This window comes from Bos taurus, chromosome 25 (genome assembly GCF_002263795.3).
Source record: "Bos taurus isolate L1 Dominette 01449 registration number 42190680 breed Hereford chromosome 25, ARS-UCD2.0, whole genome shotgun sequence".
NCBI lineage: Eukaryota > Metazoa > Chordata > Mammalia > Artiodactyla > Bovidae > Bos > Bos taurus.
This window is the reverse complement of record NC_037352.1, coordinates 18,103,496-18,121,729: the sequence shown is the minus strand read 5'-3', so window position 1 is coordinate 18,121,729 and position 18,234 is coordinate 18,103,496. Positions and strand designations below refer to the sequence as shown.

Here is an 18,234-nt window from a genome sequence, read left to right as displayed (position 1 = left end):
GCAAGTAAAGTTGCAGGTGTCACTCCCTGGATCCACCACGTGAGGGTGTAGAGAGAGCATACCATGCAGACACAGAGGATGCCAAGTGGACTATACAAAAGGACCCCACTGACCCCTGTGAAACCAAGATCATCTTAAAGAAGAAAAAGAGATGAAGCTCTACAATCAACTGCTGCTACAAGGACTTGCCGGTATCATCTTGAGACTAACCATAGTTTTGGCACAAGGAAGGACCTGTGCTATAATTAAAGTTGAATGTTGTGTATATATTCCTGATTTATCTGGCAATATATCAGCCACCCTAGATGACATGAAAGGTCAGGTAAAAGCTACGTCTGATGATAATATTCCTTTTTGAACTTCGGTCCTATCTTGGGTGAAGGGTGATGTGGAAAACTATATTTACCATTGTTATAGTTGCCTTGATAGTTTCTGCTTTGTGGACCCTGCATTTTACGATGTATTATGAACTTTGTAACCCAAAGGTTGGTATCATTCTCCCAAATTGGCGGTTGAAGAGCTAGGGTGCAATATATACCTATGAATGATGCTCATACTATGAGTTAAGAGCATCAAGAGAGGGGAATGAAGGAGGAAACAGACAGAACAGGCTCTGTCTTGAAAGCAGGACTCCATCTTGGGCTGGACTATGGACTTTGATCTTTATGCTCAGTATCTATGGAAATGACATACCAACTGGAAAACCAGACCCCCGGATGGAAGAACCCCAGGGCTCATACCTAGACTCTCCATCACTTAAAAGAATACCCTAATTATCTGTGTAACCAAATAGAATCATAAAGTCTATTATGCTTATTGGGATATGACCACAGGCCTATTGATAATTGTCCACTATTAACCACCTAGGCCTAAGGCATATGAATCACGGGTTATCTTTGACTGTATCTTTCTTTTCCTTTGTTCAGACTAGTTTCAGGGACTTTGGGGGAGGTGGGTTTGGGCATGTACACTTAGGGTATATAAGGTTTTCACAAAAACTGGTCAGGGTCCTAGGCTAAGAGGAGACTCTGCCTTGGGCCTGCCGGTGTAATAAACTGCACTCCACTATCTGCATTGTCCTTCTGACTGAGTTTGTTTCCTGGAACGTGTGGCTACAACAGTGTCATGGGCCAAATTATGTCCCCTTAAAATTTATAGGCTGAAGTCCTAACCCCCAGACCTCTGAAGGTAGTTGTATTCACAGATGGGGGCCTAAAAAGGTGATTAAGCTAAAATGAAGTTGTAAATTTGGGTCCTTAATCCAATACAACTATTGTTCTTACAAGAAGAGATTGGGATACACATGCACAAAGAAGGGGCTATGTGAAGACCCATGAGAAGGTAGCCATCTACAAACCAAGGAGAGAGGCCTCAGACTGAAACCAGTCCTACCAACACCTTGATCTGGGATTTACAGGATGAAGAACTGAGGAAATAAATCTCTTTCATTAAAGCTGCCCAGCTCATGGTACTTTGTTATTAAAGCCCAAGCAGACTAATACAGATGACGACCAGTTGGCTTTGCTTATCCTTGTGTGTCCCCAGTCCAGGACTGAGTAGGCACTCAATAAACATTGGTCAATGAGTGAATGAAAGTGCTGAGAGTCAGGCAGCAGCACTAGGATCAGTTTCCACCTGCTTATTCTCTGCATGGTTGGTTTCAGCTGCCCAGAGCCACGCTTTTCATTTCTGGGCTTCTGAGACATGACTTTAGGTCCCTGTATTTTTCCTGGATGAGACAGCATGCTAGCACTTGGAACTGATGTGTTTGTATATGGAGGAAGAACAAGATATGAGGCAGAGTGTGATATTCAGTGATCATTTCTGTAAAATAATTTTTTTTCATTAAAAGATTTAAATATACTCACTGAAAAACTTGGAAAATAAAGAAATGTAGGGAAAGGAAAAATCTATCACCCATTATTTTCAATACTGAAGAAAATTTCTGTTAACATTTAGTGTATCTTCCTCCAGACTTTTTTCTTCTGTAGATTTTCCTTTATCATAGAAAGTTGTGGTTCCCCACTATACATATATTATTTTTATTGACAAAATGAATGTAGCCCAAGTTTTTCCCAACACATATTTTTAATGGCCAGCTATAAAACATGTTATTGAGTTAATCTACCACAATTTAGTTAATCATTACCCTATTACTTAGGCATTAATTACCCCCCCCCCCCAATTTGTCACTGTCTTAAACAATTCTACAGTAACTATCTCTTGAATATTTTGTTTTGTAGTGATTTCCAAAGATGGAGTTTCTGAACTAAAGGTATGATTAAATTTTGTGGCCCTGGATATGATTACCAAATAGCTTTATCAAAAGGTTCAAGTGGTTACACTGCCCCTGGCAGTAAGGTCACAAGTGCTCCCAATACTCTGGTGACCTGTCCTTTGGAGGGCTAGCTAAAAGCTTATTAGGAAGTAAGACCAGTGGGCAGCTACTGAGGATACCTCCAGACAGATGAGGAAGTTAAGCCACTGAACAGTTGCTAGACAGGGCAGTGGCTCTGAATTGGTGGTTAATGATGTTCTTTGCTTTCTTCCAGGGTCATCCAATGATGCTAAGGATGCCCACTTGGAGACTGCAAGCCTTTGATTTCAGTAGGGTTGAAAGGATGTTGCTCCAAGTGGGGATTAACCAGTGATCCCACCACTTCCTCTTGGAAGTTTCAGTGACTTATGGGGCCTTTCTGGGGTTGCTTCTCATTTTTCCACTCTTGACTTCTCAATTTACTCCTTTGAATCTTTCCAGAAACCGTCTTTGGAAGTTCGGAAACGAAGGCCATCTAGTGACCATAAAAACAAACAAACAAACAAAAAAACTCTTTACAGTTATCATTTCACAGCAAGACTTTTGTCCTGAAAGAATCATTACCCTCCGACATGTCATTGGAAAGCATCCATGATTCCTGGTTTTCCCCAAATGGCAACAATAAAAACAGCTGGCCTGGAATACAGGCACTTTCCAGAAGCATTTCAGTACCACCCATTGAATCTTGTTTATGCCAATTTTTAGGGCGGGCACACAGTGTGCTAAAAGGAAGGCCCAGTGAAGAAACAGGGAGAAATGGATGAAGCAGCAGCTAGAGTTACTCAGTCTTCACACTCCTAGTGCCTGGCCCTGAGTAGGAGTGCATGGAGCACATACCCATTTGATTTCCCAGCTTTTCAAGTCCTAGAACTTCCAGATGTTTACCTTCCTGGGGTACTTGTATGGAGCAGTCACCCTTTTCACATGCTCCTGGAGTTCTTGGGTTAGTTTCTCTGGGTCATGCGAGGAATAGGCTGGAGAAAGAACTATAAATGCCTTTACCACCTGTTGAAAAAACCAAAACCAAACAAAGGAAAAAACAAAGAATCAGTCCCCATATAACAACTCTTTTCTGTTTAACCTAGCTTTGTGAATAAGTGCTTACATTTACCAGCTCAACATGAAACTTTTACCAGTGCCTTGGAGTGGGCCAGCAAATTGGACACCAATTTTTTTCTGTTGTCTGCCTTTTTAGGATCAATTATTGGGAGTAATTATTGGGAATTATGGCTTTTATAGAGTGATTTAGAATCCTATTTACAAAACTCTTCCCCATACATGAAATGACACTGTTAGAAGCCAACATGCTTCTCTTAAGATGACAATACTTTGGAGAGAGGAGTTTCATAGACTCCTTAGGGCTCATAGTGCACCTGTGTGTGCTTAGTTACTCAGTTGTGGCTGACTCTTTGTGACTCCGTGGACTGTAGTCCACCAGGATACTCTGTCCCTGGAATTTTCCAGGCAAGGGTCCTGGAGTGGATAGCCATTCCCCTTTCCAGGAATCTTTCCAACTCAGGGATTGAACCCATGTCTCTTGCATTGCAGGCAGATTTGTTTTACCATCTGAGCCACCAGGGAAGTCTTTTCCTAACTAGGAAGGCAGCTAGGAATAGTGTTGGAGAGGCAGGACTGGGGGAAAATTTATACCATTTTCAAGGGGTGGTGGGTCTTTCTGAGACTGCATGTATGAGTATTTGCAATCAGCAAGGATTTTGCTGCACAGCTGTTTCAGGCATCCTGAAACATCCTGGACATTCTGCACCTTGGCTCTCTCTGCCCATATCTTTCTTGCAGGTTGCCTCTTGCTAAGGACAAGAAACAGTCCCAGACTCAGACACAACAGAACATGGTTTCTGATGGAAACCATAGGAGAGTTCATGGAAGAGTTCAAAAGCCAGCATACAACTCTGCCAACAATACCCTCAGCAGTGGTTCATTGTCTTTACACACATTCCAGTGGTGGGCATCTCATACCATTTCAGGTGCAGATAGATCTGGCTTTTAGGAAGGGCCTTCTCTTACTGTTAAAACTACCCAGCATTTATCAAACAGTTTCTATGTGCCAGGTTCTAGTCTGAGCACTATTCTTGGCTTAACTTTGAACATACAGGGATTTGTCACAGCCCCAGTTAATTTGGGGCATGCAGGACTAGGCATACTTTTCTAGGTACAATTTCTGTACCTCATAGATGGGACTCTCATCTCCTTCACTGTTTATTAGTGGTCTCAGATTTTGGTGGGTATCAGAATCACTTGGCTAGGGGCTTCTGGTCAAAATGAAGACTCCTTAAGGCTGCATCCCCAATCACTTTGATTCAGCAAGTCTCACTTTAAGTCTAGAAATCTGTATTTTAAACAAAACTCCCAGAAGATGCAGCTGTGAGCAGTCCAGGGTCCAGACTTTGCAAATCACTCCTCTCTCCTGAGGCTTCTGAGGATGTAGCTTGATCTTGTACCAACTTTCATAAAGTAACTACATTATACTTTAGGATTATGCTGGATTTATAGCCACTGAAAAGTTCATAGGTCTGCCTATGAGTTTATTTCTCTCATACTGTCCCTTCTTCTGGCACCCATTGGAAGGTATTTGCATATTTCCTGAGAAAGGCCAGCTTATTAAAATTGGCTCATCTTTCTGATATATCATGGACTTCTCAGATGGTACTACTGGTAAAGAATCTGCTTGCCAATGCAGGAGACACAAGAAATGCAGGTTTGGTCCCTGGGTTGGGACGATCTCTTGAAGTAGGAAAGGGTGCCCCACTCCAGTGTTCTTGCCTGAAAAATTCCATTGTCAGAGGAATCTGACAGGCTACAGTCTATGGGGCTGCAAAGAGTCGGACATGACTGAGTGACTGAGCACATCTGACATATCAAGGTCACTTGGGATACTTAGTTTGTCATCCCTCAAGTTGGCTATCCCTACCAGGTCACAGCCAGCAGTGACCATGTTTGGCGTGCTCACTATACTCTCATCTGCAAATAGAAAAGGACCTTTTATTGGACAGGGTGAATGACAAAGCCCACACCTGCCACCAACATCTCCATCTAATAGCCCCTTTTGGATCCAGTTCCATGTCCAGTTGACACCAAAGTGTTTATATTTTCCCATGGTGTCCCTCTGGAGAGTATTTGTATCCTCAAAGACATGAAGGCAATGCTTAGCCAAAAGACATGTGTATTTGTCTGATGGTGGGATTTCAGGCTTTGTGGTACCTGGATGGAGTGAGATATGGGGGAACCTGGGCTTTCCAGGTTACTCTGCTGGGTGCTGGTAGGTACAGAACCAGGAGGGAATGCTCTTGGTTGGACTAGTTACCTCCCCTCTAATGGGGTCCGGGCTGCTGACCACAGCAGACTCCAGGACAGCTGGGTGCTCAGCAAGTGCACTCTCCACCTCAACAGGCCCGATCCGGTAGCTGGAAGAGAAAAACAAACTCTTTCAAGGGTCCTCCTCTGTCCTATGAAGCTTCAAAGGAAGAAGGAAAGTATAGACAACTTGACCTTGAGGAATTGATCACGTCATCATTTCTTCCCATGAACCAAAAGTAGCCATCCTTATCCATGTGGGCTCGGTCCCCTGTGATGTAGAAGTCCCCTCGTTCTGATGCTGCTGTCTTCTCAGGGTTGTCCTGAAAGACACAGTGAGTCCATTAAGGGCCATCTGAACACAGTCATTCAGTACATAAGGCCTAAGCAGTCCCTTGCAGATGTCTGAGGACCCCTCAACAGGAAATCCAGTGACCAGATCCCCACTGGACAAGGAGCTGTGAATCTGTGGGTTTTCCCTTTTTTAACTGAAAGGAAGCTGCCAGAAAATGATTAAGGACAGATACTCACTACCATCCTTAGAAGTGTCTAGGCAGCATACTTGTGGGCAGGGGGGTGGGCACAGGGCTGTTAGCTCTTTTTTTTTTTTTGTAATGAACTAATTTTTTAATTGAAGGATAACTGCCTTACAGAATTTTGTTGGTTTCTGTCAAACATCGACATGAATCAGCCATAGGTATACATATGTCCCCTTCCTCTTGAATCTCCTTCCCACCTTCCTCCCCATTCCACTCCTCTAGGTTGTTTCAAAGCCCTGGTTTGAGCTCCGTGTTTTTCAGGATAAAAGAGCACACTGATACTCTTTGTGCTCAGCAATCACTGAAAATAGAAAGGGGATGGTTGGCAAAAGCAAGGGTAGAGGAAAGAAATAAAACATCAGATTCTGATTCTCAAAGCTTTAAAGTAAAAGCTACTGCTCAGCAGGAAAAAGGAACAAGTTATTGACACATGCAGATGAATCTCAAAAACATGTGCTGAAAAAAAGAAAGCAGACACACACAAATTAATACTTTGATTCTATTTACATAAAGTTCTTTTTTTAAAAAAGGGGAAAATTATTCTTCAATGATGACAAGCAATTTAGCAATTGCCTGGATTCTAGGAGTCGACTGCAAAAGGGCACAACAGAACTTTTGGGGGAAATAAACAATGTTCTGTATCTTAATTGCCATGGTGGTTATACAGGTGAATACACGTGTCAAAAGTCATTGAATACACATGTCAAAATTCATTGATCTGTACATGTAACACAGGGACATTTCATTGTATGTAAATTATACTTTAATTTAAAAAATGCATTCTGAAAAATAAAGAAAAGCTAAACTATCAATACCTAAAACTGAATCTAACACAAAATCTGTAAGAAGCATATACAGAAAAGATAAAACTCTATAGAACATCAAAGAAGATATGCATAACTAGAAAGATACGCTTAATATCATAAAGATGTTAATTATCCACAGATTAATCTCTAAACAATGCAACTCTAACTAAAATGCTAACAGTTTCCAGAGAACCTGACAAGTTGATTCTAAACTGACCATGAAAGAAAAGAGAAATAAGAGTAAGTAGGTAAAACATTTCTAAAGAAATTAAGTAAGAAGGAGAAATTTATTCTATTAGATATTGAGACTTATGATAATGTTTTTGTGAATAAGTCTCTTTCTCAGGGTAATGATGCTTGTTGTCAGGCTGGGCATAGAGATGTATTCAATGTGCTGCCGTCAGAGCCAAGGCCCTCAGGAGGGAATGTGCTACACAAAGCTTAATAATCATATTACTCCCAAAGTGGGGGACCTCTAAATAGTCATTAAAAAAATGAATTTTTCCAAAAATATTGAGTGCCACAAAAAAGGCTCATGACATAATGTTAAAAAGTACATAGTACAAAGTTGTGGTATGGTGTGGTACCAATTATATGTGAAACTGTACTTGAGGACCCTTTCATTTAAAAAAATTTATCATTTCTATATTAATAATCATATATTTCTTATAGAATAAATACAAAATAAAGATGAAGGATGACAAAAGATCAGTCTCACTATTCAGATAACTAAGGCTAAAAATTTGATCTTGTGTATGGGACCTTTTCATGGCTTATCTGTGATTCTATGCATATACACGTTTGTGTGAATACAAAACATTCTGTTCTATGTATTTCTAAAATCCAATTTTACTTTAGTTAACAATATATCATGAATATCTCCTCAGAAGAATAAAAAGTCAAATATAAATATGAAATATAAAATAGTTGCATAATATTCCCGTGTGACTGCAATATTAATTATTTAAACAATTTCATGTTATTAGAAATTGGATTCATTTTCTTTTTAGTCCTTTCCCTTTCTTTTTTCTTCTTTTTCTTTCTTTCTATCTCTTCTTCTTTTTTTAATATGGAGGGCTATAATATCATTTATGTAACTAATTTCCCACTGTTAGAAATTCAGATAGTACGTCCACATTTTTTTGTCTGTTATAAACAACTCTCTAATGAACATCTGGCATTTGACAGTTTGCTTCCCCATAGGAAAATAAGTAAATTCCTTACCCTGGGCATAAAATTGATGTGGGCACATTGGTTTAATTGACAAGTACAATCTCAGCTATTTGGAATGTACGCACTAATGAAGGGGGATGAGCTTACCTGGTCAGTCCTACTGACAACTCAGCATTCACAGAGCAACTCTGGCCTGACAACCTCTATTAATTTTCAATGCTCCATGATTCTCATGAAGAGATTAAATGCCTTAAGAATTTTCTTTGCTAAAAATCACCCAGAAACAAAACTAACAGCTAGTGCCAGGATGAAATGAAAAAGTTGAAGAAAGGAAATGTTCTTGTTAGGAAAAACTTTACATTGACTCTCAATGGCATGATCACAGACTCACAAAGGTCCTATATGGAAGCCCTATGAGGACAAGGGTCTTATCTTTCCTGTCCAGTGCTGAATGCTTAGTGGCATGAAGTCGGTACTCAGTGAATACAGAATAAATTCTTCAGGAAAGTCAAGGATTTACTTTTGTTTACAAAAGTGATTAGAAGGAAATACATTTAAATTTTCACATCATCTCTGCTTGATGGAATTACTATCTTGTTGTTGTTGTTATGTAGGTAGCTTGTGTGGCCTCCTGGTGGCTCAGAGGTTAAAGCGTCTGCCTGCAATGTGGGTAGACCTGGGTTCGATCCCTGGGTTGGGAAGACCCCCTGGAGAACGAAATGGCAGCCCACTCCAGTATTCTTGCCTGGAGAATCCCATGGACGGAGGAGCCTGGTAGGCTGCAGTCCATGGGGTTGCAAAGAGTCGGACACGACTGAGCAACTTCATTTTCTATGACTTTAAATAGAATATCATGAAAGATTTTCCTCTTGTAATCACAGAAAAGTCACAAAATACATGTACAGCATTTCAAAAACAAATGGACTGTTTTTCATCTGCTTCTTCCAATATTGCTGCTGACTGAGGCCTAGTATACACAGCAGATGGAGTTCCTATAAATTTGGGCCACACATATGGATCACCTGGGAGCTGAGGCCCATTCTCAGAAAAGTTGCCTCTCACTGACTTGGAAGTTGAGTATCAGTAATGGATGAAGCTTCCAAGCTGCTACTAATGAGCATCCAGGATTGAGAACCAGGTCAGCAGAGTTTTGTAGAGAAGAGTTTGGAGAAAACAATCCATTATAAATACCACCCAAGGTAGGTATAAGGGAGAATTTATTACTGGATTATCACATAAACTTGGACTGGAAACCCAGGACACAAGCCCTGACAGCAAACCCTTATCCACACAAGACTGAAGGCAACGAGTCCTGAAAACTAGGCTCTTATAAGAAATTTTAATTTGACCTTCGATAAGTCCCTTCCCTTCTCTGAACCTTGATTTTATCATCATTAAAATGATTGAGTTGCCCTTATCTCATCATTAAAATGATGGCATGTGCCCTTAGACACACCACATTTAAATCCCATGTACTGTACATATTAATAGTAAGTGATTGATATTGGATAAGTCACTTCATCTTTCTATAACAGCTTCCTTATTGATAATAACATCTTATCAATATTAGTGCCAACTCATGCAGTTATTGCAAAAGTTAAACAAATAAATACTTATAAAGCATGGAGCACCATGCTTGAGACAGTGCAATTGCTGTGAAAATGGCCATTCCCTGTTACTTACCAAATAGCAAGTGAAGAAACAGAAGGGTCTGGTGGGTCTGACACGGATGGCAACATTCCCTTCTTCTCCAGGAGGTAAGATATTGCCCTCCTCATCTACAACCTGGCAGAGAGATCACAGGAGGGTGTCTTGATGTCTGTACAGCCAGGCCACCCTGCCGGATGTCTGCTATTGCTAATACAGATATGTATGTTTGCTCTCTTCTTCAAGCCTTATCAACAGTTGGGAGAGGCTGCCTACCTGCACATCATATGGTGGGGACGCTTTCCCCATGGATCCTGACTTGATTTTCATCCCTTTTGGATTGGCACAGATTACAACCTGAAGAGAAACCAGAACCAATAAGGAGGAGGCTTTTCTCCTTAGTCTCCTTCCTGGTCCGTGCCTTTCCTTTCACCCTGCCTTCAAACTCTGTCTCCTTCTTTCTTCTTCTTCCTCTCTCCTTCCTTTCATCTTTCCTTTCTTCCTTCCCTCCCTTTGCTTCCTTTCTTCCTTCAATTCTTTCCATAGAGAACAAACCCTTATTGAACACTCAAATGGACACTCACACATAAAGAGCTTAAGCGGTCACGAAGCTAAATGACTCAATTAATCACCAAGTCTGTGCCCAGGTGGCTGTAGAGAATGCTGTTTAAGACTGGGCGCTGACCAGAGACTGACATGGGCTGTCCTGGTGGAGACAAATACCTCAGCCATGAGCGTTAGTTCGCTGGCTATGGTGTCATTGTGAAATTAAATTACCTTTAAAACAAAAGAGAAGAAAGGCCGATTGTGTTTCTAACAAAAGCTAGTGTTTTGTTACTAGCTTCTCCTCCTTGTGAATGGAGAATGGATTTCCCTGGTGGCTCAGATGGTAAAGCGTCTGCCTGCAATGTGGGAGACCCGGTTTCGATCTCTGGGTCGGGAAGATCCTCTGGAGAAGGCAATGGCAACCCGTTCCAGTACTCTTGCCTGGAAAATCCCATGGACGGAGGAGCCTGGTAGGCTACAGTCCATGGGGTCGCAAAGAGTTGAACATGACTAAGCGACTTCACTCTCTTCCTTGCGGACAGGGCAGTCCCTGAAGGTGTCACAGAGACAATAGCCAGAAATGCAGGAGGCCCTGCAGACCAGCTATCCCTATTGACTGGCAGAGGGCTCAAATGGAGGTGACCTGGGCAGGGACTGGCCTGGCAGCACTCACGGTTTCAGACTGGCCATAGCCTTCGTGCAGCTCCAGGCCCGTCTGGCTCTTCCACTTTTCCCTCACATCAGGAGTCAGGGCCTCCCCTCCGGTCACACAGTGTCTCAAGCTCTGAAACTGGTACCTTTCTCAACCAAAAAACAAGGCCACATGTGTCAGAATCCCCATGCCCAACCCCATACTCTAGCACTGCTGGAAGACACCTTGAGGCACTAAAGCATAGGCGCCCATACTTATAAAGATTTATAAATCTGCCCCAAGTGCCCTGACCTTGCACGCATGGACAGAAAAATTTTTTTTTAATCTTATCTGAGTTTAAAATAAAATCAGAACCTCACACAGTAGGTTTTGGCATAACAATGGTGAATTCCACATGAACTGGTCAAAATGATTTAGTTGCAAACAAACTGATTGATAATAAGTTGGTTAGGACAACCACCTGTGAAAAAGAGAAATCAATTAACAACTAAGAAGATAGAAAGTAGCCCTTTAGAAACCCCCAAATTCTGACAGATATTAAGTCTTTTGCAAAAGTATTCAACAAATTATTCAACATGTGAAAGATCAGAGACTGTAAATAAATTTATGATCATTTTCCCCTTTGGATTAAATTGGTTTGGCTATTACCTAATATCTTTCAATCACTTTCTGCTTAAACAAATCATTCTAAGCCTGCTTTTGATCAAATCATGCTGTGTAAATATTCACAATATATTGACAGATAGGAAGAATTCTTACATCATAGAAGAATTAACCTTGAGAATCATGGAAGAACTCACTCTCTTAGGCACTTTATGACCAGATATATGGGATTAGGGAAGATAAGGGGGTTGGGGCAACTCCCATTACTTGGGAGAGAATAGGCAAAGGGAGACAGAGATGAGGGTCAGTAGGTTACCAATGGGGATGGGCCTCTCTCTTCCTGACCCAGCAGTGAAACTTGCCCCATCAGAAGATGTTGCCTTGGATTCACCCGAGATGGGACCCATCTGCAAGGTCTTGTCACCCTCTGTTGGGTGGCATTCACTTGAGAATGGCTGGCTGGAGTTGGTATGGGATGGATGGAGCTTCTATTGTGGTGGACTTGTTAGTCCCACCAGACCTAAGGCTCTGGCCACAAACCTATTCCACAGGTGATTAACAATTATCCGTCATTTTTTCTAATCTCGTTGCTGAGGGAATGGCCTACGGGTATATGGGTGTAAGCACCAAAATTTCAGACTGTTTAGTTCTACTCGGTTCAGTTCCATTTGGTTGCAAATTCTTGGGGGCCAGAAGTTCATTCCTAAGAGGTGTCTACAAAGGATATGGGTATATATGCTTGTGAGTATGTGTGTACATGTGTGTGAGAGAGAGAGAAAGAGAGACACTGAGAGAAAGAAAATTGGAATAAGAGGGGACATGTGTTATAAGGGGTACCTGTGCTATATATTTAGATACTTGGGTATCTAAAAGCACTAAAGCACCAAAAAGATGGGCCATACCTGGTTAGGTCCTCCTGCACAAGCAGACGGAACATGGTGGGGACACAACAGAGGGTGGTGATCGGGAACCTGGACAGAGTCTAAACAAAAACAAAGTGTGGAGATCTTCTTAGAGTGACGAGGGTGGGATTTCATGGAGGGGGAGTGGGTGAATCAGGTCTTTATATTCCCATTACCAGAGGAGAAAAGTTGAGAACGCCATGTGGTACCCGGCGTCCGAGATGGCCTGGAATGATTTCCACCTACCAGTATTCAAACTCAGTCCCCTCCCACAATGTACCACATTTGGTCTATGTGACCAGTAGGCTAACCCAGATGTGGCAGTAGGACTACAGCTTCCGCCTTGGGCACTTTCACTGTCTCTCTGTCTCTTGGTTCCCTCACTCTGGGAAAAACAAGCTGCTGTGTTGTGAGAACACTCCGGTCATCCAATGGACAAGTTCTTGTAGTGAGCAACTGAAGCTTCTGGCTAAGAACCAGTGAGGAATTGGCATTTTCTAAAACCTACATAAGTGCAGTTTAAAACATAATCTCCAATCCCAGTCAAATCTCAAGATAGCTGCAGCCCTAGCTGACATCTTTTGTCTTATTATTGTGATAAATATAATGGAAAATTTACCATTTTAACTATTTATAAGTACAGTCCAGTGCTATTAAGTAAATTCATGCTCTTTTGCAATCATCACCACCACTCACCTCTAGAACTTTTTGTAATCTTCCCAAACTGAAACTCTCTACCTGTTACATGATAACTCCTTATTTCCCCTCCCCCATCCTCTGACCATCTACTTTGTTTCCATGAATTTGATTACTCTAGGTATTTATATGTTATCTGTCTTTCTGTCCTATATATTATTTCACTTAACGTAATGTTTTCAACATGATGTAGTATGTAGCAGGATTTCCTTTTTTTTAAAGGCAGAATAATAATCCGTTGTAAGTATGTGTCACATTCTATCTGGGTTGATAGAACTTGGATTGCTTCCACCTTTTGACAATTATGAATAATGCCACTATCAACATGAGTATAGCTTTCTGACCTCTTGACTGCAACGCTTTGAGAAACCCAGATCCAGAACCACCTGGAAGCTGATCCCAGATTCCCGATCATCAGAAACTGTGAGATAATAAATATTTGTGCTTTAAATTTATATGTTGTTTTAGTCACTAAGTCATGTCTGACTCTTTTGAGCCAAGAATACTGGAGTGGGTTACCATTTCCTTCTCCAGGTGATCTTCCCAACTCGGGGATTGAACCTGTGTCTCCTGCATTGGAAGGTGGATTCTTTACCACTGAGCCACCAGGGAAACTCCTTTTTAATTCATATATTTTGGAGTAATTTACTACACAGCAGTAGATGACTAATACACTACTTCAGAGTTGGGGGAAGGGGAGGGAGAAGGCACACATTGGTCTATCAAGCCCTGGATGAGTAATAATGATGGTGAGTTTGATGATGATGACTCAAAATTCTCCAAGCCAGGCTTCAGCAATATGTGAACCGTGAACTTCCTGATGTTCAAGCTGGTTTTATAAAAGGCAGAGGAACCAGAGATCAAATTGCCAACATCTGCTGGATCATCGAAAAAGCAAGAGAGTTCCAGAAAAACATTGATTTCTGCTTTACTGACTATGCCAAAGCCTTTGACTGTGTGGATCACAATCAACTGTGGAAAATTCTGAAAGACATGGGAATACCAGAACACCTGATCTGCCTCTTGAGAAATTTGTATGCAGGTCAGGAAGCAACAGTTAGAACTGGACATGGAACAACAGACTGGTTCCAAATAGGAAAAGGAGTACGTCAAGGTTGTATATTGTCACCCTGTTTATTTAACTTATATGCAGAGTACATCATGAGAAACGCTGGACTGGAAGAAACACAAGCTGGAATCAAGATTGCCAGGAGAAATATAAGTAACCTCAGATATGCAGATGACACCACCCTTATGGCAGAAAGTGAAGAGGAACTCAAAAGCCTCTTGATGAAAGTGCAAGTGGAGAGTGAAAACGTTGGCTTAAAGCTCAACATTCAGAAAACGAAGATCATGGCATCCGGTCCCACCACTTCATGGGAAATAGATGGGGAAACAGTGGAAACAGTGTCAGACTTTATTTTTCTGGGCTCCAAAATCACTACAGATGGTGATTGTAGCCATAAAATTAAAAGACCCTTACTCCTTGGAAGGAAAGTTATGACCAACCTAGATAACATATTCAAAAGCAGAGACATTACTTTGCCAACAAAGGTTCATCTAGTCAGGGCTATGGTTTTTCCTGTGGTCATGTATGGATGCGAGAGTTGGACTGTGAAGAAAGCTGAGCACTGAAGAATTGATGCTTTTGAACTGTGGTGTTGGATAAGACTCTTGAGAGTCCCTTGGACTGCAAGGAGATCCAACCAGTCCATTCTGAAGGAGATCAGCCCTGGGATTTCTTTGGAAGGACTGATGCTAAAGCTGAAACTCCAGTATTTTGGCCACCTCATGTGAAGAGTTGACTCATTGGAAAAGACTCTGATGCTGGGAGGGATTGGGGGCAGGAGGAGAAGGGGACGACAGAAGATGAGATGGCTGGATGGCATCACTGACTCGATGGACGTGAGTCTCAGTGAACTCTGGGAGTTGGTGATGGACAGGGAGGCCTGGTGTGCTGCGATTCATGGGGTTGCAAAGAGTCGGACATGACTGAGGGACTGATCTGATCTAATCTGAAGAACCTACTATGTGCCAGGCCATATGCCTAATATTATTTAATTCTCATAACAGCTCTCTAGAACCATATTATCCCTTTCTTCCCTTCCAATGAGAAACATGAGGCTCAAGGAGATTATGTGACTTTTCCAAGAAAACACAGTGGAAGATGTAGGATCAAAGACCAGGTCTGACTAATGGCCCAGCCTGTTGTATTAACCACCATGTTATACAGCTTGCCTCAATGCAAAGAGCATGGGCAGATGGTTCCTCTGATATTTTAAAAAACTGTGGTTAGGATGTGGAGGGCAGCAGAAAGATGCCCTATATCTTCACTGGGGACATTGATTATGAGAAAACCCTGGCAGGATGGCTGGAGAGTCAGGGTGGGGTGAACTATCTATGCTAGGCACCATGGACAGCAGCACACACTGTTGAGGAGCAGGTTATAATTTTCCACCAAGGTTTTGATAAATAACTCTGCTTTTGACAAGAGTACAAGGAAGAAAGTAGTACCAGAAAAGGCACTCCACAAAAAAACAAATAGAACATGCAAAGGTTTGGAGATGTTAAGTGGTCTTATGTCTAGGAATATAGCTAGAGGATAGGCAATGATTCAAGACAACCAGGAGGGCATGAACCAGATTATGGAAGGTCCTGGGAGCCTTTGGGATTAATGTCAACATCGAAGAAACTTTATAGTCACTGATTCATGCCTTTTATCCTGTACACTCAAAACCTATATCCCACTCAACTAATTTATACCCGACACAGAAGAGGTGTTTTTGTCTCTTACATTTAGGATAAATTTGGCATCAAACCGGGGCAACTCATGCACAAAAATGCAAGATCCATTAGGCCAGGCAGAGAAGAGCGTCCAGGCTGCCTTCACCCAGCCAGTATCAGTTGTGTTCCAGAAGATGTCTGATTCGGTCAAGGCCACCCACCTCCTGCCAAAAATGGGAGGAAATCAGAACCCTCAGCAAAGTTTCTACCTTTAAAAAGAATTACATTAGTCTGTTCTCCTATTTGGAGCCCTACTCACTCACTTACACTTGTCATATCTGTATAAGAACCATAAAACCAGACTGCCTCCAAAGCATTTATTGAGCATCTTCTAAATTCCTATGTCCTAGGCTAGACTCAAAAAGACAAACGTGCCGCTTCCAAAGACTTCACAATCTACTGAGAGTGATATATAAGGGAACAAGTAATCTCGAAATAATGTGGAAGGGCACTTTATTTATTCAGTCAATATGTATTTAGTATTTATCCTGCCCTTACCATTGGAGGTAGAAAAATGAATGATTTGTCTTTTTTGGAGGGGCTTATAGTTTAGTAAGCATAAGCATAAACTTGCCATCATCCTTGAGGTTTGTCTCTCACCTCTCATCAAATCTTATAGGTCTACATTCAAAATACTTTCAGGATCATACTTCCGGTTGCTCCTTCCACTGCTATTCCCCCAGGCAAGCCTCCACCTTTGCCTCTCAATGCACTGGCCTCTCAAGTGGCCATCTGCTTCACCTTTGCCTCCTACAGTTTATTCCTAACCCAATATTCTGAGTTATCCTTTTAAAAAAAAGCAAATCAGATCTTGTCACGCCTCTGCTCAGAATACTCCAATGTTCCTCAAAAAATTACATAGGCTCACCATATTATCCGGCAATTCTACTTGTGATTATGTATCCAGAAGAATTGAACAGATATTTGTACACCCGTGTTTATAGCAGCACTATTGACAACAATAAAACGTGGGAGCAATCCAAGTGTCCATCAGTGGATAAGCAATGGATAAGCAATATTAGTATGGACACAATGTTACATTATTCAGTTCTAAAAAGGAAGAAGATTCTTACATAGGCTACAACATGAATGAACCTTGAAGGTATCATGCTTAGTAGAATAAGTAAGACACAAAAAGAAAAATATTGTATGATTCTACTTTTATGAGGTTCCCAGAGGAGTCAAATTCTTTATGACAGAAAGTAGAATGGTTGTTTCAGGGCTGGGGATAGGAGGCATTAGGGGGCTTTTGTACAATGGTACAGGCTTTCAGATTTGTAAGATGAAAAAGTTTTGCAGTTGAACGGTGGGGATGATTGCACAAAAATGTGAATTTATTTAATGACACTGAACTGTATTCTTAAAATGGTTAAAATAGTAAATTTAATGGTACATGTAGTTTACCAGACTTAAAAAAAAAAAAAAAAAAACAGGAACACCTCACTCAAAGTAAAGCCCAAAGCCTTCTGATCCTTACCTGATCTGCCCCCATGTTAGCTCCTAACTTCGACTCCTGCCACTTTCCCCCTCACCCACACTCCTCCAGCTCACCCACCTACTTTTCAGTTCCTTGGACCCACCAGGCAAGCTAACCCCTGGTACCTCCCACTGGCCACAAAACCCAGTCCGTAGCTGGCCTGGGTGTGCTCGACCATCTTGGGGGTCCCAGTCGTGCCACTTGTGAAGTAGATGGCCACTGGGTCTTGACCCCTGGTCCTGGCACAGTTGTGTTCTGTGGCTGCCTCCCTGTAAAATATAAAAATATTATGGGGGTACTGCTAGCAGCACCAGCAGTAATATCTATAACAAGTAATATCTATAACAGTCACAGTAATATCTATAACAACAGTCACAGTAATATCTATAACAACAAGACAGGCTACATTTGATAAATACCATGCGTGAGGTACCTGCTGGAAGCTCCAGCTTGAGTTATCTCTGACCCCTACAATCACGTCATGGGGTTATAACCATTTGCACATAAGGAAATTGAGGCTCAGAATAATTAAATGACTCACTCAAAAGAAACCTGTGCTTTTATCAAGGCATGAGACCTTCTGGTGAAACCAGCATTTATGAGTTCTACCTCAGTTCCTGGTAATTTACAGTTGTTTTCCTAAGTGTTCCCTAAATTTGGAATTTTGAGATGTGGGTAATTCCTAAAAGTTTTGTGATCTGGAGAATGCTCTAACTCACCATTTCTCAATCCTGGCTGCGTCTTAGGATCACCCGATAGGTTTTTTGAAAGAAATACTAT

The 18,234-nt window shown here is 41.6% G+C and overlaps 1 protein-coding gene across 5 annotated transcripts in view; it reads right to left on the bottom strand.

Moving 5' to 3' along the window:
- Positions 1-2,026: 2,026 nt before the first annotated feature.
- ACSM5 (acyl-CoA synthetase medium chain family member 5) overlaps positions 2,027-18,234 on the bottom strand; it is a 28,285-nt gene continuing 12,077 nt past the window's right edge. For 3 of the 5 annotated variants that reach the window (XM_024985238.2, XM_024985241.2, XM_002697984.6), the window contains 10 exons: positions 17,580-17,723; positions 15,988-16,141; positions 12,498-12,577; positions 11,014-11,137; positions 10,071-10,151; positions 9,831-9,932; positions 5,825-5,952; positions 5,640-5,739; positions 3,203-3,322; positions 2,027-2,792 (listed from right to left, as the gene is read on the bottom strand). In XM_024985238.2, the coding sequence (XP_024841006.1) occupies positions 2,676-2,792; positions 3,203-3,322; positions 5,640-5,739; positions 5,825-5,952; positions 9,831-9,932; positions 10,071-10,151; positions 11,014-11,137; positions 12,498-12,577; positions 15,988-16,141; positions 17,580-17,723 (1,150 nt within the window). In that variant the 3' untranslated portion in view covers positions 2,027-2,675. Of the gene's footprint in view, positions 2,793-3,202; positions 3,323-5,639; positions 5,740-5,824; positions 5,953-9,830; positions 9,933-10,070; positions 10,152-11,013; positions 11,138-12,497; positions 12,578-15,987; positions 16,142-17,579; positions 17,724-18,234 lie in introns of those variants that run through there. The other 2 variants (XM_024985239.2, XM_059881553.1) reach the window with 2 other exon arrangements.